Genomic DNA, 21,815 nt, shown 5'->3' with positions numbered 1-21,815 from the left:
AATCTAGTGGGACTGAACTCCAGCAGGAGCTGACGTTCCAACTAAGCTGTTTCAAATATATGCTTGTCTTAACCACACTTCAGGGTAAGACTGCTTGCTGTGATTAAGTGGAAAAAATTATCAGAGTGGTTATATATTATATGACACTATGTAAGACCGACTACCGTGTGGTCAGAGAAACAGCCCGAAGAATAAAAGAAAACAATGAAAAAGTGGGCCTGAAACTTACTACTATCATAAAGCTTCTTCCTAATCAACCTTTTCATGTGGTGAGAGTAAACAAATGCTTACAAAAAAAAAAAAATCTAAGGATGATATGCCACTAACATCTTTGTCAAAAGCACCATGATACTCTTGTAGCTTCCAGAATAAAGAGACAATGTAAGATTTACTTGTATAGGTGAAACTTAAAAAATTAGCTATGCACATCAGAGAAGCAATTTAATTCTGTTAATCAGGGCAATATTCTCAACTTACCCAGGGCAAAGGAATGATGTCAGCAGGACATTTGTTTTCCATTTCTCACCTCCAAATGCTGTATTAAAACATTTGACAGACATTAAAACATGCATTAAACTCAACCATTAATTTTCCACTCCATTTACCTGTTATACTTAGCTTGCAAATACTCAAATAATGTGCTATCATGCCTAAATTTAAAACCATAAACTAAATCTTCAGTAATAAAATTAAATTTCCGTATCCTACTGCTTAACCACAGAATTTCAAAGCAAATAGTCTCAGACCAAGGTCAGGAAAGGTATCCAACTGAAACTGTCTCTGACCACTTTATCTACTAAAAGGAGGGAACAGATTTGCAGTATTTCTAAGTCCTTAAAAAACATTTTAAACCTGGAGTGATTAAGAAATTTAAGCTTTCTAGCATTTGACTGCAGGTTTCAGTAGGTAAAGATACATGAATATGTGAAAACCAAGCTTAACAGTTTTCTCGAAATAATTCTTGCCTATGAGTCTTACAGGAGAGTCAGAACTAACACGCTTACAGAAGTAGTGATGTTTTCTTGAGTCTTAGCAGCATTAAGCAGTGGTGATACCAAAAGACCAAAGACAGCTTTATTAACAAAATCTTTACGAATTTGCACTATGCTGATAAAAATTCTAGTCAGTATACTTTCAAATGAAAATATCCTGCTGGAGTGCAGTGAAGCTGATAATTTCATCTGAGCACTGCCATAATGACATGCTTCTTTATTTCAAGAGTCAGAAGTGATTATGGTTAGAGTGATTTTAATTAAGTTTCTATTTCTTCATAAAAACTTGGTAGAATGTGACAGCAGTTATTAAGATTAACCATTTAATTTCAATTCAGGTTTCACTTTTTAAATGCAATATTGAAAAAAAACCCCAATTTTTAAAACTAGATATCCATTTCAGTTGCATTTTGCTTTATGTCTCACATTACTTTATTTGTATACTATAAAAAAAAAAACCATTCATGTTTACATGCTCTATACAGGGTATGAACATACATATATATATTGTATAACACTTCCTGTTATAACAAAAATATCTCTGGATCAGTCACTCACTGTCTTAGTAGTTAAACAGAACATTCAAGTATCAACTAAGTGATTGCCAGTAAGTAAAATATGAAATATAATCATTAATAACTACATCTCCACCAAAGACACAGGATTCAATTTACCATTAATACGCTACAAAATATCCTTCAAAATACATAGCATACAGCACAATATAAAGAATAATTCTATCCTCAATCATGCTCCTAGTACTAAAATTTCCTTCTGCTTAAATCTAACTGGCTTGGAGATTAGGAATAGTTCACTACCACATCACTACCACTGTGTAAAAACTCCCTACAAGATACAAACTCACTTTTCCCACTGGTTTTCCCCACATGAAAATTACAAAATTGTTAGAAGAAAGAACTCCAATATCTACTGCCAGGCTGAAGTTCTGAAATAAACTCCTTCCCTAGCCCTGTACACTCAGAACTAAAGTAGTTCAAAAGATCCATCTCTCTCAGTCAAAAAACCTTTCATCTTGAGTAAGGTAATTAAAACAAGCTGTATGTGGAATGCCATGCTTCACCTTAAAATAAATCAGAGGATACAGGGGTAAACCATCTGAGGCTGGCAGACAGACAGGTCTTGAAACAAAAGCTGGGATCAGTGAGGGAAAACAGTATCAACTAACTCCTGTCAGGGGCCCAAACACCACTGGGTTGGTTTCTACAACTACAGAACACCTAACAATCCTTCTCTCTGCGCTTCAGCCACAGTCTGATAAGCATTATTCTCCAAAAAACCTGGGAGCTAGCTAAAAAGAGGTCACAATCTCAGGCATGCAAGAACTGAGGCTCACAATTTGGGGGGGCAGGTGCGTGTTACCAAGCAACATTGATGGCTAAAACTAAATGCAGGTTTACATTGTCCCCCCAGTTATAGGGAACAGAAGCAGAAAACTCTCTGATGTAAAGATGTAAAGACCTTAGTACTAGTAGTATTTGATTTCACAAATACACAGCAGCAAGAGCAATTCAGGGTCTTTGGGCGTGATTACATCAAAAGCAGTGTAACTATGTTAGTGCTCTATATATGTTTTCTATGGTTAAGGTAAGTGCGTTTCTCCAAGTTGCCCTGAGGGAAGCTACAAAGAGTGCTGCAAAATAAAAATCAGTTCTGTAATGATAATTTACTTTAATGAACTTAAGCCTTGTCATTTTCAGTAACTTTTACTCACATTTGTAGAATCTGGCAGCAACATAACCGGCTGGAGTTCCAAGCAGTACCCACAAAACTACAGCACAGGTCATTAGAGCTCCCCTGTTAGCAGGTGACAAAAATCCCAGGCAAGCAAAAACTGTCAAGTAGAGATGCACAATTTTAGAAATTATGTTAGAAATTTTAGACTATATGTTTGAACATCAGTTATCTTAAAATCTGTGCATATTAAGCTGCATGTCTACTACATCAGCTCAGCTATTTCTAATGACTTTTATGAAATTTCTAGACAAAACTATACTGCTATTTTTACTAGCACCATACAGTCAGCAGTGAAAAATCACGTACACTCAACTAAATCCTCCCCACTTGACTACTTACACAGGGTAACAAAAGTCATTATTAAGATCTGTGTGCCAGAGCCTAGAAAAACTGACAACAGCATTCCTTTTCTTGGGGGCCTGAAAATATCACCATGAACCAGTTTCCAGCCAAATTCTTCTTGAGCATCTTCCTGTGAAAGAAACACACCTATTTTAATACAGTAGATTGCATCTTAAATAACCTGTTACAGCTACACATTTAACTGAAAAAAATACATTCAAAATGAATTTTAGGAACTACATTTTAGACTTACAGTGGAATCCATCTGATTGTATCTTGCAATATCTTTATGCAGTGTCCTCAACATAATCATAGCTACCATTCCAGAGAGAAAGAGGACAATCACCAGGGAATTCATAATACTGAAAAGGAAAAGAAATTAAAATCATCATTCAAACTGCAGTATAAACACTTCACTACAATAAATTTCCTTCTCACCTAAACCACTGGATGTGAGTGTGAGGCATGGATTCCAAAATATAATCCCATCTTGATGCCCACCTGATAGTTTTTTCTTCCTGAAAGAGTAAACACATGAGCTTCAGATACAGTCAGTATCCAACCTGTACATTTAAAAGTTGATGTTCATGCAAAGCAATCTTAAATCTTGTGACTAACTGAAATTTCAAGTTCCATGCCTTACATGGAATTGTTTAATAATAGCTACCTAGAAGAAATATAAGATTTGACCATAGAACCTAAACCAAAATATTTTCTGAATTTGAGCATGTGTGTCTTCTTAAGACATAAAGGCCTACCAAATTAATTTAGTTGTGCTTCCTCCCTTCAAGAACTGTATTAGCTCTTCTGGAATTGGAATGGACTAGCAGAATAATGAAAGAACATGCATTTTTAGCACATGTAAGTCCACATATCAAGAAACCAAGCTATGTTATACAGTCTCCAGCATAACACTTCACTCTCTAGATCATGCTCTGTCTAAATTATCCTTTGCTTTCATACAACCTCATTTCAGTACCAACTACCAATCCCATTGCAAACAGCTTTTGCTGCAGGACAGGTGGGGAGACAATACTACAGAACTTATGCTGTTAGTAGACGGAAGCAAATTATGCCTCCAGTCATTTCAACAGATTATACTTATTCAGAATGAACATTCATTGATCAGAAACACTTCAAAAAGGACATTTCTTTATTTTTCAGAGTAAACAAGAAACAAGGAATAGACAGTACTAGTTAAGGTGAAGATTGCTTCAATCTTAAACAAACTATAAACACTACTATCAATTAATAAAATTGGCTAAGTGTCTGACAGGCTGTTATTTCAGTAATTTATAACATACAGAAGCAAGAGTCCTTTCCAGTAAAGCCAGGTTTTGAAAAAAACGCAGTGGCTTAAAAAATCTAGCCAAGATCATATATCTAGTTCACTGAGATAATAAAACTGTGTCTCAAAGCAAGCAACAAGTTTCTAAACCAGTTTCAATGACTCTAGGATAGAACTGTGTTTTTCCCTCATGCCTAAGCTGCCTTTTTTGTCTTCCTGAGATGACCTGATCAGCCAACCCAATGATATTTCAGAAGACTACCTCCAACTAATGTAACACTGCCCACAGGGCAGTAACACACACACAGCTGGGCATGTCATTTTTTTAAGGAGAAACAATAAAATAATATGAAGCTGAGGTCACTCAATTACTAACTTCTGACAGAAATACTTGCTTTTTGATATACAAATTCATTTCAGCACGGTAACTGATATAATTTCTCAAAATATAATTATATACATACATTAGTTCTCAAAATATAATTATATACTATATACATAACATAATCCCTCCTGAGTATACTTCTTATACTATTTATTGTATTTTGAACTCAGACTAACATGGAAACAGTTTGAGAAAGAGTATGAAACTTTGGGAAACAGTTTGTCCACCAAACTCCTTTTACAGAAAAACAAAATCAAAACCCCCCTCTCTTGTTTGTCAACCGAGTGAGATATATTCAGCTGTCACTGCTGCCTGCAGTTGCCTGATATACTGCTTCTATGCTTTTAAACACAGAGTAGTAGAACAAAGAACACCAGCTTCCTACTCCTTCGCAGGTTTCCATGGGAGAAAGAGCTTGGAGAGAAGGCAGTTTTTGCAGCAGGAGAGCAGAAAATGATCAGCTTCAACCTACCTACAACAATAAACTGCTGAAACACACAATTTCTCAGACTTTAGAACTTGGATTGAAAAATAATCTACCAGACAACCTAGGCAGACATGGAAAGTTTGACTCTTTTAAAAACCACATATGTGTTTCACATCCACTCTGTGTGTTGGTATGCAAAACTGTAACGTATGTGGTTAAATCCCAAGCCACCTCTGACATTCCAGCTCAAATAAAGTTTTAAAACTACAAATTTACTATTGTGAGCTGATTTTAATTGTCCATCTTTACAATTCATAGTATTAACGCACGATTTTAAGAGGTAACTGCCAAGAAATCTTAGTACTCACTTGAAAAGTAACTGAGTATGTGTAAGCAATTTTGACTTCTCCACTAGCCTTATTACTTATATCCATAGGTACTCCTGAGCAATCAGGGTTGTCTGGATGGGTATGCTTGTAACTGCAGGAAGAAAAGACACAGAATGAAAGCCGCTTCACTGACAACATTCTTAAGAAAGAATTCTTTCATCTTAAAAGGGCATACCAAGGATTCTTCCCTTAAATACAAAAATTGTTCTTAATGTGTCATAAATTTCAGAACACATGAGGAACATATCCTAAGCTCAGGAGTTTTTGAAACTTGAACTTCTTAAACAAGATTTGTCTCTTCTAAAAAGAACACAGTCTCTGAAGCAGAGTAACAAAAATGAAGGAAGTCTTAATACTGCTATGAGCCTCCAAAACACTCAAGAAGTTACAACACCAGAATTACTAACTTCTGTCAGAAAAAAATATTTTCAACTGAACCAACAATGCAACCAGCTCAGTTAAACCATGAAAGACAAGATGCTAAGAAATAATAAAACAGACACCAGCTGTGCAAGAGCCACACTCATCAGTTGTTCTGGTGTCTGTGTATCTGCGAAATCTTTCTACTCAAACCCTGATTGTTGAAGACATCAAATCTTGCACTCCAGTCAAGCCAGCATCAGGCACTGGTGGCCTATTCTGATACAAAACAGAGTATTCCCTGGTAGGGAAATTAGGGTTCTACATGCACACATACATACACACACACACACACACACCACACCCCACAAACACTTACAGGTTTTATTTTGTCATTTTTTTGGTCCAAACAGGAAAAAATGCACCAAGATCCATCAAATTCAGAACAAAATGATATTAGACTGTCCTAACTACACCACATCAATCAACAGGAGAGGTAATCTACAGGTCACGTATCTGAAAACATTTCTGACTAGCAGCAGGTTCCCAGATCAAAGCAAGTGTCTTAGGATGGATCACTTTTTGATGACAAGTTACTTTTAGCTACCAACCTTTTTGGTTCAAGTTTAGCAGCAACTAGTCTTGCTCCCAGAGCTTCATTTTCCACAACATGGTAATATATTTTTATGTCAACGTGGTTGAAAATATAAAAGGTATCTTTTTCATGAAATTCTGACTGCAATGACAAAAGGTTGTATTAAACAATCAAAAAATACAGACATCTCAAAGCCTTAGACAGAAGCCTGCATAACAGAATTTTAGACTGTATACAGTTTTTCTGTCAAGAAGTTCTCCTAAAATATGAATGCGAGATATTAGGAATTATAAAGACAGTAAGTGTCTTCTTGCATTAAAAACACGAGTTAGAAAAGTTAATGCTAAGAACAGTCTACTACAACTGAAAAGTAGAAAAATTAATTTAAAATATTTTTAAAATATATTAATAAATTTCTCTAACTGAAGATGTCCTATTTTATTTAAGCAGCAAACTGAATAGATAACTATGACAACTTTTGTTATCAGAAGCATTTCATAAACATCAGCTATTTTAAAACAATGAGTATCTTTTTCAGCAATTAAACAGAACCTTCCAAGACAAACAATGCAAATAAATGCTCTCTGTGACAGAACCACCTTTGAAACCAAAGATGCATGAATGGCAATGGGATGAATGGCAAGCAGTGGCCAAGATGCTGAATGCAAACCTCTGGTGAAGGGAAACATCACTTTGGAATTTAGTCAGCTAAAGAGGTTGTTAAACTCACAAGTAATTTAACACTCTATCTACTGAAGTTCAGTTAGCATCTCTTAAGGGTTCTATCCCCACCCCTCCTATAGATCACCCCAATTATAAGAATAGTTACATAAATGAAATGTTCTTCTACAGTACATTAGTTACTCCTTCAAAGGTTATTTTCCTTTTATTAAAAGCAAGTACGAAAATAATATTAAAATAATATTGCCAGATTATATGTTTGATCATAAGTGCATCTTTTCATATGGAGTCCCTGAAACCAACTCATTATGGAGGCAATTAAACAAAATTGACAACAACAGAAACTGTCATCTTTGGTAAACTCTATCCAGTAAAACCAACCATTTTGAAAAAAACCAAAAACCTATTCCAAGTTCTCAGTGACCTTGCCATGGAAGAGGTCTGTGGTAGTCTAAAGACTTCCTGGACTTTCTGTTGTATTCTTATCTCCATAATGCTTTCAGTGCACTTATCTGGACCTCCACCACGATATCATCTGTCTATCACAAGAGAATCTTTGCTCATGCAGAAATCTTATGTCTTCTTCCATCAGCTCCCAGTTTTAGGGAAAGCAAACCTTTGAAAAGTACGCAGAGGTACAAACACACCTACGCAAACCGGCTTCCATGAAAACACTTCTATCCCACAAAAATGTAAAGTTCAAGCCTTCAAATGTTTCAATTTCTTAGGCAACGAAGGATGACACGCTTTCCTTCACTGTTAGACTCCACATGCACTAAATGCCGTGCACGTTCATCCCTTGATCTTTTAGAGCCCTTCTGTATTATGCAGCATAAGAGACAAGGTTTTTAGGCTTAGATCAGGCTTTCCAGCTGAGGTACTTGCACAGACCAAAACACTTGCCTATTTTTATGCAACATGAGTTCTTAAAATAGCAAGGACTCACCATAGAAACCTGACACAGGAGAAATGCTAGTCTCTAAATTAGTAGAAAGGGAATATTTAAAAATATATAATTGCATAAACATACATTAATAACACAGGCATCTTTTGGACGGCCATCTTCTGTAATATAACAGCCAATAGGAAAACCAGGATTGCAGAACCTCTGGCCATCTTCCACATCATAACACCACGTCACAGGCATGTTGTCCACAATCCTGTAAATGGCATAGTGACACTTCACAATTTTTCAAAATACACAGTGTAATGGAAACAAAACCAGATTAACATTAATCTAACTTTGCTACATTCATTACTGGACTATTAACTACAAAGATAATACTACCCATGGAATTGCACTGATTGCCAATCCAAGTTCCAAACGAGTTACAAGCATGTAGCTCTTCAACCAACACCATTCCATTCAGTGCACTGTTTCATGAAGACCCCTTACAAAAACAGCCCAAAGCAGAAAACTCGCCCAGTCCGAAGTCATAACAATTTAACTTTTCATTATTTTGTCTTTAAAAAATGGCCAAAAGCATCAAATTTGCTAAACCACCTAAAACTGACAAGTTCAAGACAAAACACAAAATTAAAACCAAAAATGTCTACATCACATATTATTCATTCTCCAGCTTCCTCACTGCTCTTCCATTGCAAAAGACATTTTTCATGGCACTCTTTAAACTTTTTTCTTTTTGCTATTTAAGTGAATTCCTGATCATTAACCTCATTTATAGCTACCAAAGAGTATGCAACACTTTGATTAGATGATTTGCATTACCAAAAAATTGTAAGCCACCAAACAACTGGGGAAATAATAACTTTCAAACCTGCTGCTTTTATATTATTACCTCACAATATTTACATTCATATTACCTAAAACCAGGGGGTTTATAGGTCACTTTCAATAACAAATTTGTGGAAGTGCACACTCCCATGATGAGTTGCAGAAAGTCATAGGACACTAAGATACAAACTGTATCTAACATGCAACTAACAGCACAAATGTCAAAACCAAAACCATACTTTTAAACATAAGAGAAAGGTAACTAACATAGGATCCTGCCCCTTCATAAAAGGAACTACTAGAAGACCATAAACCAATTTCTTTATGTTTTATGAAGTGTTTTAACTAGCTGAAAGATAAGTCCCCGAAATATGTCATGTAAAGAAGACTTAAAATTCAGTATCTGCCAGCATTAATTGCCCAAGGTATACTTTCAATGGTATATTAATAAACTTCATACATGAAGACATCGAACAACTGCCACTTTTTGTGCATCGCTAAACCAAAAAAAGGACATCCCACTGAAAGTTAATGCAACAGATTTTTTTGTACAACTTACCAAACTACTGAATATCTTTACACTTAAGTGTCTTATAGATACTTTGAAACAATTAAACATAGGAATTATAACTTCGGACAACAAAAACAAAGCACTGTTTATCTATTGCATGTTGGAACAGCCTCTAAATTACCACTAGTTTTTAAAGCACATTAACAGACAGTGGTTAAAAACAGTGGTACATGCTGCCTTTATCCACACAACATGGAGAGATCTGCATAATCCCTACCAGTAGCTACCCAGCAGAAATAAGATACAGTATTGGTTTATATCGATACAATAGAAAGGGTGAAGACAGGCCCTACAAAAACAAGAGTTTCCAGGTTTTCAAGAGATTCCAAAGACTATTGCAGTTGCAAGTAGCAGCAGCAGCAGCAACCAATTCCTACTCCCTTTCCATCCTACTACAGGGTACAATGAAGTTGCAAATTAGGAGCTATACCAGATTTAGATTCATTACTTTGGATCATATTCTATGAGGCCAATGGCATGAGGTTCAACAAGGCCAAGTGCTGGGTTCTGTGCGTGGGTCACAAAAGCCCCATGTAGCACTACAGGCTGGGGCAAGAGTGGCTGGAAAACTACCTGGCAGAAAAGGTCCTGGAGGTGCTGGTCCAGAGCCATTGCACATGAGCCAGCAGTGAACCCAAGCAGCCAAGAAGGTCAGTGTCATCCTGGCCTGTATCAGCAGTACTGGGGCCAGCAGGACCAGGGCAATGATTGTTCCCCTGTACTCAGCACTGGCAAGGCCACATCTCAAATCCAGTGTCCAGTTCTGGGCCACTCACCACTAGAAAGACACTGAAGTGCTGGAGGTTGTCCACAGAAAGGCAACAGAACTGGGGAAGGGTATTATGATGAGTGGCTGAGGGAGCTGGGGTTGTTTAGTCTGGAGAAAAGGAGGCTCAGGAGAGACCTTATTGCTCTCTACAAATGTGTGACAGATGTTCAAGGTGGAGGTCAGTCACTTTTCCCAGGCAACTAGCAATAGGAAGAGAGGATGGCCTAAAGCTGTGCCAAGGCAGGTTCAGGTTGGATATTAGAAAAACTTCTTCATTGAAAGGGTGGTCAGGCATTGGAACAGGCTGTGCAGGGAAGTGATGGAATCATCAACCGCAGAGGTATGTAAAAGACTAGATATGGCATTTAGGGACATGGTTTAGTGGTGGAATTGGCAGTGTTAGGTTGATGTTTGTATTTGGTTTGTGTGGCAAGGTTTAGGTTGGCAGGGGACTGTAGAGGTTTTTGTAAGAACTGCCAGAAGCTTCCCCCACATCCAAGAGAGCGAGAGCCAGCTGGCTCCAACACAGACTCCCTGCCGGCCAAGGCCAAGCCCGTAAGTGACCAGAGGCAGCACCTCTGAGAAACAGATTTAGGAAAAGGACAAAAAACCCTTCACAACAGCAGCTGCAGTGGGAGAGATGAGTGGGAATATGTACAACTCTGCAGACACCAAGGCCAGTGGAGATGAAGAGGGAAGAGGTGCTCCAGGCACAGGAGCAGAGCACATGGCGCAGGCCACGGTGAGTCAGGCTGTCCCCTTGCAGCTCACGGAGAACCACAGGGCAGCACATACCCACTTGCAGCCCATGGAGGACCCCACACCAGAGCAGATGGATGTGCCCTGAAGGAGGCTGTGACGCCATGGGAAGCTCACACTGGAGCAGGCTCCTGGCAGGACATGTGGCTCCATGGAAAGATGAGCCCACTCTGCAGCAGGTTTGCCAGGATTTGTGAACCCACGGGAGACCCATGCTGGTGCAGCCTCTTCTTGAAGAACTGCACCCCATGGAAGTGACCCACACTGGAGCAGTTCATGAAGAACTGCAGCCCATGGAAAGGACTTGCATTGGGGAAAGTCATGAAAAACTCTCCCATGGGAGCAACCCCACACTGGAGCAAGGGCAGAGTGTGGGGAGTCCAGACCCTGAGGAGAAAGGAGTGGCAGAGACTGTGTGATGAACTGACCACAATCCCCATTCCCTGTGCCACTGGGGGGAGGAAGTGGTGAAAACTGGGAGTGAAGCTGTGCCTGCAAAGAAGGAAGGGGTGGGGAGAAGGTGTTCTAACATTTGGGTTTATTTCCCATTATCCTACTCTGATTTGACTGGTAATAAATTAAACTAAATTCCCCAGTTTGAGGAATCTGTTTTGCCCATGACAGTAGTTGATGAGTAATCTCTCCCTACCCTTATCTTGACCCTTTTGCCACATTTTCCCTCCCCGTCCACTTGAGGAGGGAAGTGACAAAGCAGCCTTGGTGGGCACCTGGTGTCCAGCCAGGGTCAACCCATCACACAGTTGGGCTCAATGATTTTAGAGGTCCTTTCCAACCTAAACAATTCTATGCTTGTATATTTGAAATTTTATCTCCATAACATATGCTAGAGAGATTGCTCGCTTTTGTTAGAGTTTTAATCTCCTAATCAAAACAAGGCAACATTAACATATTGCAAGTAAACTCGGTTTGGATAAAGGCTTTCCTTTGCATCTATGCAGCAAAGACATACTGAGCTGCCTTCAAGCAGCAATGCCGGAACAAATTGATAGTTTAAGTAGCAAATCATTTTTCACAGTTAATCTTCAAATTTAAAATGACTTGAAGAGATTATACATGTGGAGCAAATATGCTATTCAACAGTGTTCTTATACGTCTCTCAAGAACATCTGGTGATGAACACTGTCAGCCAAGATATCAGTATAGCTGTTGAGTCCAATTCAGTATGTCAATTCCTAATCTTATTAAGTGGCTTTTGAAACCTTAAAAGTACTTTGCACCATCTGTGTTCCCCAGGAATTTCATGATAAACTGAAGCTGGATAATAACCCTCTACTGAATCCTCACTTATGCTACCTTGTTGATCCCTGTACAACATACCTCTGCACCATATTCCTGGAGCACGCATCATTAATCACAAAATCCAGCCACTGCCACTTTGTGAAGCTGTGGCTAAGGAGGACTAACGGACATAACCAGGGATTTTTCATGCCACTGATTCTAAAGTTCTAGGGCAGTGGGCAGAGCAAAAAAAAATAGTAGAAACTTCATTAAAATAACTAAGAAATAACCTAAATTTCAAGGGAAGTTTTCACACTGAAAACCAGAATTATATCTTACTTAAATCTCAACAGTCTTATAAAGTTAGCTATACTGGTTAAAAAAAAAGTATACTTGAATACACTAAGTATATTTGTTAAACAATTTAATCTACAGGGGAAAAAACCCAAACCAATCTGAAGTACTTTTTCGTATGATTAGTTTTACACAGTTCTGTTTCAGTTTCTATCAGCTTACATTATGGGCTTTCCTAAAAAAAATTAATTTCTTTCAAGTCTCATACCCTTGGGAAGCTATTTTTAATTTATACACCAAAACATACTCAATCTTTTAAAGCTGAAGCTTTATGCCAGACTCACATGCATCACTGAAATTCAAAGTGGTACAAACATTACAAACATATGCAGTATTTTAGAGGAATATAATCAAATCCAGCATGTTTGAAGCTCCACTTATTTTAGCATTAGGCATATAAACTTTAAATCCCTGCAAAAGTAGCTGTACCTTTCAGAGTTTCTTTATTACTTCCTTGTTCACCTACCTGAACATACGACTATTGCCTGTGAACCTTTCTGACATAACCTATAAAGCTTCTATTACACTAATTTTCAAGAGATTCCCAGAAATATTTACATCAGTGAACCACTGTTTATCCCCACAAAGGGATATCCCATAGCAGTTCCTGAGAGCAGTAGGAAATGCACTTGTTGCCTTTCCAGCTGTTTCAAAACTGAAGGAATGAAATGTGACATTACAGAAGAACAGTTAATGACAGTGGCAACATTCAACGTGCATTTTTACTAAGATACCCAAAATGTTTAAATACAGCTAGATGAAGACCGAAACGTTTGTTCCCATAAAGCAGGAGGCCCACATTTGGAATTAGGGCATACCTCTGAGTGACACCAGTTAATGATGCTCACGTACTCCCTGCAAAGACTTGCCTCAGGAACTCATGCCCAAGTTGTTCCTTCTACTCTCGCACCTGGAAGCTGCTGTTGGCAGAGCATACCAACACATCAAGCACTAAATAAACACTAATAACGTAGCTGGGTATTTCCAGTGTCAAGACCGAGCCTGCTGATAAACGATTCACAGCTCCTGGATGTGGGTGTAGTGTTGGGAAACTGAAAACCTGCCTGGGATTCAGCACACACACTGAGCCTTGCCACCCTTAATGCCCATCAGAGGAAGATTCAATGTCCAAGCTGAAACAGAGCCCCAGCATGCTTCAAGGTCAATCAGATGGTTACAGGGAGGCTCAGAGAATAGGGAAGGACCAAGCGTTTATGCGTTCCCCAAAATTATTTCATAGTTTCCATTGGCCACCTTTCCCTTCCATATCCATAGAAGAGAAACAAACATTGCATAAAACTCTTTCAGAACTGTTGACCCTGTCTCCTGGACACAGCATTTAAAGGTGACTGCAAGGGCTCTCAAGGGAAACAAAGACATCATAGCAACAGAATAAAGGTCCTGTAAGACTTTTCGCAAGCTAAGGCAGGACTAATTTCTCCATTTACAGGTGAAAAGAAGCAGCAGTATTTTACAGTAAGCACAAAGCTTGGTGTTCAAAAACAGACTAATTTCTATTGCTCCTAGTGCTTATCCTTGTAGTGAAGGAAATTTTTTTATGAAGACAACAAACAATATAACATTTTCTGCAAAAACAGAAGGGGAATACATTAAGTGCCTCTATCTAGTGTTCCATCTGTATTAACTTGCAAATACGAAATTATAAACTAAATTATCACCAATGTAGTACACTAACCAATCTATGAATTTTGATACCAACTTACCAGTGATGTTGATAATTCAGTAGCATACTTTTTTTCAAAAAGTCTAATTTCTGTTTATCTTCTGGCTTTGTGGTATCATATGTTTTTGTACAAACAGACTTACACGTCTCCTTCTTGTTGAATGTGAACTAAGAAAAATGAAAGACTCATGAGCAAAAAGGTTTTAACAGACTGTCTTGTATCAGTATTTAACAATTTCTCCTACGCATTTCATTGCCTATACTATTATACTGAAAACACCTAACAAATTACAGAGGCTAGGTACATTAACCCTCCAGAGAAAGTTTTTATATTGGTGTGTGCTATAAACCCCTCCTGTGCTCACAGCAGAAGCCCTACAGCAAGAGCTCTTTGTTACTGAATAAAACACGTTTTCTGCCATGATTTACCAGATAAGTCATTTGACCTCACGGCAGCCATGCTGTCACAGGCAGCTTCAATTGGTAACTTTCTCTCCTACTACCTCAGTAGAAGAGAATGTGAGAGCTTCAGTCACCAGAAAAGACCAGCTAGCTAACACTATTTATACTTCTTCCATTTTACAGCTGCAATACTTTCAGATCTGGTTCCAAGAAACAAGAGTGCTGAGCAGCAATAATCCGGTTTTGTCACATCCCAAAGAGGGAAGACAACCTGCACAGCATTTCAGGCTACAACTCCACGATGCAAAGCACACAGTTACAGTTAGGTTAAACGGACAGATTTCCATTGTGTGGAATTTCAGATGCCGAAGCTCTCTCAGATAAAGCCCTTGTGAAAATCATCTTCAAGATTCTAATCTCCTTTGGTTACATTTGAAAGCACACATTACAAAACATCCCGTCAGAGAACAAACCCTGTAAGGAGACGGTTCTATCCTCTCTCCAAATAAGACTTGGCCAAGGTTTTCAGATGGACGCTTCTTTCCTTCTGCTTGACAAAAATCAAACCTGAATTAGAGACAAAATAAAAAAAAAGAATAAAATATTCTCAGCTGCAAATAATGTTCCCAAATCAACACGTTCATCGTAAGTAAAGGAACTACACAGCTTCTCCTGTAGACAACAGTTTCTTCATTTAACCTGTGAGGTGTGAAAATCACTATCCCAGTTTGAAAATAAACCAAACAGAACCAACAATCAAATCTCTTAATCAGCTATTTCAGAACACTGTAGCGTAAGTTTCTTTGAGTAATTAGAAATTTCCTACTTGAACAGGGATTTTAGACAAGAATTAAATCTTCATCTAGAGTTTAATAATGACTCTGAGAAAAAAGTATGCAGGCAGATTCTTGAATTTGGGGAAAATTAAACTAAACTAAAATAAAATACAGATAGAGACAGCTGCCTTACAACACACACTATTAAACAGGTTATCACAGTTTTATTCACCAACACATTTAATAGCACATCCTCCACGTTTTCCCAGTCTATTTTTAAATATATCACATTTGTGTTCTTTAAAGTGTAGACATAACTGGTGCTTAAGCTCTTCAATATTAACAGTCAAAATCTTTATAGCAAAAACTTTACATAGTTGTACCAGGCACTGATACATTTTGTGCACTCCTATGATGTGTACAAAGAAAACATTTAACACCTCATTAAGATAAATGATGTGATGTTCGCACCTCATTACCACTTTAACTCATCTGGCATAGGCTACTAAAGACAGCAGTAATACTTTGATCTACAGTGACAACTAATGCAGTAAAGTATCATATATATACACACATATTTTAACCTTAAGTTACACTACAACAGTGATTCAGCCTCCACAAGGGCCTATAAATCCATGCACTAAAGTATGAACAAAGACAACTGAGACAAAGGAAGCAATGTAGGCATCCATCTGCTTATTGAAAATTCTGTATTTGTAAACTTATGTTAAAAAAATAAATAGACATGCCTCAGTGGCACACTGCTGTAACAAGATGTAGGTAATACTTTTAGGTAAATTAAATCCATCTTTTTGGAAAAACTGACAATTAAAATGGCACAAACAGTATAATATACTTACGCAGTGTATTCGTAGGGAAGGACAGATTCTACTGAGTCAAGCCTGTTCACAAACAGCTCAATTCCAGACTGAAAGAGCAGAAATAATCAGCAGTTATATTTAAGTACTTCTTCAATTCTCATGGATATATAAAAATAGATTTGTTTGAATAAGGCTAAGGAAAGCTGAAAAGGTAAGATTTGTGCAATTGTACATCTTGATGTGTAATGAACTGTATCCGCTGGGAGCGTAAGTAAAGCACTGTCTAACCATCACAAAAGCAGTGACCACATGACAAAAACACTCAAAGGCTAACATAACCATTCCAATTACAACATAGCAGGAAATCATGCACAAAAATAATATCCTTAGCACAGTTGCCATGTACCAAGTTAGAGCCATATTAGTCATCACCACAACTTTAGTGTAATAAAAGTCTGAAAAGAACAGGAAGAAAAGTGCAGATGAGACCAGTACTTCTCCCTGTAATTAAAATGGTCCATAATTTAAACTGTATAGTAACTAAAAACTGAACTATGAGAATTTAGACAAAGTATTCAGACTGATACACCATTTTAAGTTTGAACAGAATCTCCTTCCAAAGAGGAGGCAAGGATACCAACATTTACCTTCCTATAAAGTTTTTCAGTAACTCTACCAACTCTTGAAATTCAGTCTACTGTGGTTTCAGACTAGTTTGGTCTGTATACATTTGTTCTATATACACAGATGGGCTAGCCTGCCGCTATGGAAAAGGAGAGGTCTCTCACTCTTCCCTCTTAGTCTCAAAATCCTTTCCCTTATTCTAGTCTTGCAGTTTCAATAAATTTCAAGTGTTTGCCTTACGCTGCTTCTGGCAGTTATCTGCTTGCACAGCAAAACAATTCAATGGGCTTAAACAGCAAAAGATTTATCCAAAGAAACTTTAAAGAGCAGTTCTTAGTACCATAGCAAGCTGTCCTCACTTCAGCTGTGATACAATTTTCTTCTTAGTAGCTGGTACAGTGCTGTGTTTTGGATTCAATGAGAGAATAATGTGAAAATACACTGAAGCTTTAAGTTGTGCCTAGGTAGTGCTTATCCTCAGTCAAGGACTTTTCAGTTTCCCATGCTCTGCCAGTGAGAACGTGCACAAGAAGCTGGGAAGAAGCATGGCCAGGAGAAGCGGACCTGAACTGGCCAAAGGGCCATTCCATACCATGGAATGCCACACTCAGTATATAAACTAGGAGAGCTGGCTGGAAGGGGATGATCACTGCTCAGGGATGGACTGGGCATCCACCAGTGGGTGGTGAGCAATTGTAGTGTGCAACTTGCTTTGCCTGAGTTTTATTCCCCCCCCCCCCATTAAAATTATTTTTATTATTGTTACTATCATTAGTAGTATGAGTATATTTTTTTGTTTCAATTAAACTGTTCTTATTTCAACACACAAGTTACTTTTCCCCCTCAATTCTCCTCACCATCTCACTGGGGTCAGCAGGGAGTGAGCAGCTGTGTGGCTCTTAAGTTGCCAGCTGGGGTTAAACCACAACACAAATTGAGCTATCTTACTGTGTAATCAGACAAGAGCTGAAGAGCAAAACGAAGGTGAATGCCCTCAAGAACAAACCCTCTCCCTTTCAACAGCAAGCCATCTATTTTCTTACCAACAGAAGAGCATTTCCTCCCTATGAAAATTCACTCAAGTTTGGCCAAACCAAGAAATTCTGGAGGAAAAGAAAAGATGGAAATATCCACATGTATCTGTAGCTCAGATACTTCAGCTGGGTACTGTGTTTTACTGATAGACTTTAGCTGTCCACGTGCAAGTCAGGATGCAGTTCCGGGACATGTAGGAAGCTCTGTGAGCTGTTAGCATGACCCACTAAGTGAAGACACACCTTGAGGCTCGTCCTTCCCCTGCCCTAAGCCACGCAGACCTGCTGCTCACCTCTGGGTAGGGCACACTTGCCGTAATTCTGTAAGCCACTTCAACTCCCTAAGACAGCAAGAAACTAGAGTGGCAAAAAGTTGGATAGTTTCCTGCCATGTTAAGCTCAAAAAACCAAGTAACACAGCTGGGTCAATGCAAATGACAGGAATACACCGCCCGGGGGAAGACAGGAACAAAATCTCTTGCTCCCAGCAGCAGGGAGTTAGACTGCCTCAGCTGGTCACAGAACCATGGCCTTAAATTAGCTACTTTTCATTGGAGGAGATTTATGTGAATCCTCCAAATTTTCCTAAGATTAATATGCATTACTACAGAACAGCATATTTGAGAAACAATTTCCCATACAACACCAAATCCTTTTTGGAGTGAGCAGTATTTTTTAAAACTGAGTAAGGATTCTTAATCTTCCGGCAAGAACTGCTGGTTAAGTCAGCACAGATGCCATTCCATTTCTGATGGTATTCCAACCAAAACCAAAAGAAGCAGCCAAACTGAGTTTGTCCAAGCAGATTAGCAGGCAACTTGGAGAAAGGGGGAAAGCCATGAGTCTCACTGCTCTTAGTTACACGCCCTGTTAAAAACATCTCATCCCATCTCACCAATAGAGGACAGGAGATCTGCAGGGATCGTAACAGACAAACAGTACATTTAGAGATCTGGCATGTGGATCTAAATCCTCAGGCAGAGGAAAATTCACTATTACTGACATTGCAATTAACACTGGTAATTGCAAGAAATCTGCGAGAAATGTAAAAAATGAAGGCTGTCCAAGAAAGCTTAATTTTATCTGCTTACATAAATACGGTACAGCAATAATCCGATCACATATTGTTTCTCCTTACCAGGGACCAGAGTACCTTCACTTGATGGAGAGAATTACATGTGAAGAGTGCTTTAGACTTCTCCATATGCCTATGTCTAATATGTAAATTGATAAGAGGTGGATAATTTCAGAAAGAATTTCTGCAATACTACAGCTGTTGAGGTATTCAGCTGCCTGCTAGTGGTACATTTACATCACCCAAGTACCTCACTTCACATTTATTAAATGATAAATTCTCAGGAGAAGACAAACATTTTGAACATGTTACATGAGTAATAAAAATTCAGAGACATCTGAGAAAGATCACCCCATAAGTGTCTCAGGCTGGTTACAAAAGATAGTAGGCTACATGGTCCACCTGACTTAAAAAAATAAATCTTTCTTCTACAAGCTTAAAACAGGAATAATCCAAACATAGCAATGTTTTTCAGGGATGTTGTGAAAAAATACAAACTGCAGCTTGAAAGCTTTAGCCTGTATTTGAAAAAAAACCAGTCCTTAATAGGGTGGTGCAGTGCTGTAACAGGTCACCCAGGGAGGAGAGAGATGCTCCATGCTTAGACGTTTCCAAGGCTTGCTTAAACAAAGGTAGAGCTGAGTTGATCTAGTGCTGACAACAGTGGTGCTCTCTGTCCTCTCATGCTGCTGGCACGAGGCTGCAGTATGTGACCTGCTGAGGTCACTTCCAAGCACCATTTCTGTGGTCCTATAAAAGAACCTCCACAGGATATTTTACTACTACAACTCAAGTGTCTTCATTATGTGCTTGGCTTATTCCCGGCTCTGCTGATTCAAGACGGCAAAAGGATAAAGTCAGCACATGGTATTTACCAAAAGCATACAGTTTAAGAAGCCTCCTATTCTAAAGAATTACAAACCAGTGTTTCATGTAATGCAGAAGCTGAGAGCTCAGAAAGTGCAAGACAGCCACTTTCTACAGCACTAAGACCATGGATCATAAAACTGATTGGTCTTGAACTTTCTCATTTGAGTATTAAAGCACAGTCTGTTGCAACTTCCATCACGGCAATAGGAAACAACTTCAAAAGGTGCCCCAAAGGAGAAAAGACTATTTTTCATCAGAGGAGATTTACATTAATTCTCCCCACCAATAGCATTACAAGCGACTAATTTGGTTATGTGAACTTTGCTCGTCACTTCGGCAGGCACAAAGGTAAGTTTAAGCTTCACTCGACACTCTGAAGCCTAGAAGCCCCTACACTTCAGGTTCCTGCAGCCAGGAAGAGACGGCAAGGAAAGTGTTACCGGGTGCTTACTTTGATATCTGCTCCAGCCACCAGCTGCTTGCTGCTGCCAAGAATCAAACACACCCCTCGGCATGACCCGTCACTGCCATCCTTACTTGCTACAGCTTTCCTGCAAGGATTTGAAACGACCCAAGAGATAACCAGCCGGGACTTCCTACTTCCCCAACGTGGCCGTAGCTCACTGGATGAGGCGACAGCTCTCTCCTTCTCTCGAAGGGATCGTGGCCACTTCCCAGCCAGGCCGGAGCTGAGCCAGGAGCCAGCCAAGCACCTCTGCTTGGCACCTGGGTCCTCTGTCTTATCAACTTCCTTTCTAAGGAGCAGTGGCCATAAATTCAAACACGAGAAGTTACACCTCAACACGAGGAAGAACTTTACAGTGAGGGGGATAGAGCATGGAACAGGCTGCCCAGGGAATCATGGAGTCTCCCTCTCCGGAGACATTCATACGCGCTCCTGTGTCACCTACTCCAGGCGACCCCACCCTGGTAGGGGGGTTGGACCACATGATCAGAGACCTCTTCCAACCCTAACAACTCTGAGCAACTCGAGCACAGCGGGAACTGAACCACGCTCCGAGTCCCCGCAGCCACAGCCCCCGCACTGCCGGGGAGCCTCGGTACGGCCGAGCAAGGCGGCTACAAACCCTCCGGACAAACCCCACCACAGAGCCCCCGCGGCAGGGGAACAACACCCAGGCCGCATCGCACCCGGGCGGCCTCAGCAGCCTCCCCTCAGCGCTCCCCCGGCTCACCTTGCACTCGGGCTTCTCCTTGCCGGCCTCGCAGAAGTTGACGGGCGCCAGGCCCGGCAGGTAGAAGGCGGCGGCGGGCGCGGCGGCCGCCGCCAGCGCGGCAGCGATGAGGAGAAGCCGCCGCAGAGCCATGTCGGGGTCGGGGGGCGGCAGGGCTGTGGCCGGCGGGGCCAGGGGTCTCTGGGCGGCAGCGGGGTCGCGGCTCCGTCTCTCGCCCCCCGCGCCCGCCCTGACGCGGCCGCGCCGCTTCCGGCTCCCCTCTGGCGCGCGCGCGACACGTCGTCACCCACCGCGCGCGGGGCCGCCTGACCGAGCGCCGGGGGCGGGGCCGGGCCGGCGCGCGCGTTCGCTTCCGGGGTGTCTCGCGCCCCTGTTGCCATGGCAGCGCAGCTCCGTCCCGCCGGGAGCGCCGCGGCAGCAGCGACACTGGGAATGCCTGAGGAAGAGCCTTGCTGGCAGGTCAAGGGTGGTGATCCTGCCCTGTTCGGCCCGGGTGCTGTGTCCAGTTTTGGACTCCTCAGTACGAGAGAGACAGGAACTCCTGGAGTGTGTCCAGCGGATGGTGACAAAGACGATCGAGGAACTAGAACTGTCTCTTACCAGGACAGGCGAAGAGATCTGGGCCTGTTCAGCCTCGGGAAGGGACATCTAAGAGAGGACCTCATCAATGTCCATAAGTATTGAAGGGAGGG

At 40.3% G+C, this 21,815-nt stretch overlaps 1 protein-coding gene across 1 annotated transcript in view; it reads right to left on the bottom strand.

The window, feature by feature from the left end:
• The window catches only part of TM9SF2 (transmembrane 9 superfamily member 2), a 30,484-nt gene extending 9,082 nt beyond the window's left edge, over positions 1-21,402 (bottom strand). Inside the window, exons 1-12 of the mRNA XM_032100121.1 lie at positions 21,124-21,402; positions 16,364-16,431; positions 15,201-15,294; positions 14,366-14,493; positions 8,245-8,374; positions 6,550-6,674; positions 5,558-5,669; positions 3,528-3,607; positions 3,343-3,451; positions 3,087-3,219; positions 2,725-2,844; positions 478-535 (exon numbers count right to left, since the gene is read on the bottom strand). Coding sequence (XP_031956012.1) covers positions 478-535; positions 2,725-2,844; positions 3,087-3,219; positions 3,343-3,451; positions 3,528-3,607; positions 5,558-5,669; positions 6,550-6,674; positions 8,245-8,374; positions 14,366-14,493; positions 15,201-15,294; positions 16,364-16,431; positions 21,124-21,255 — 1,289 coding nt within the window. The 5' untranslated portion in view covers positions 21,256-21,402. The remainder of the gene's footprint in view (positions 1-477; positions 536-2,724; positions 2,845-3,086; positions 3,220-3,342; positions 3,452-3,527; positions 3,608-5,557; positions 5,670-6,549; positions 6,675-8,244; positions 8,375-14,365; positions 14,494-15,200; positions 15,295-16,363; positions 16,432-21,123) is intronic.
• Between the last annotated feature and the right edge of the window lie 413 nt (positions 21,403-21,815).

The sequence above is a fragment of the Corvus moneduloides genome, chromosome 2 (genome assembly GCF_009650955.1).
Source record: "Corvus moneduloides isolate bCorMon1 chromosome 2, bCorMon1.pri, whole genome shotgun sequence".
Classification (NCBI taxonomy): domain Eukaryota; kingdom Metazoa; phylum Chordata; class Aves; order Passeriformes; family Corvidae; genus Corvus; species Corvus moneduloides.
This window is presented reverse-complemented; position numbering and strand designations above follow the sequence as displayed.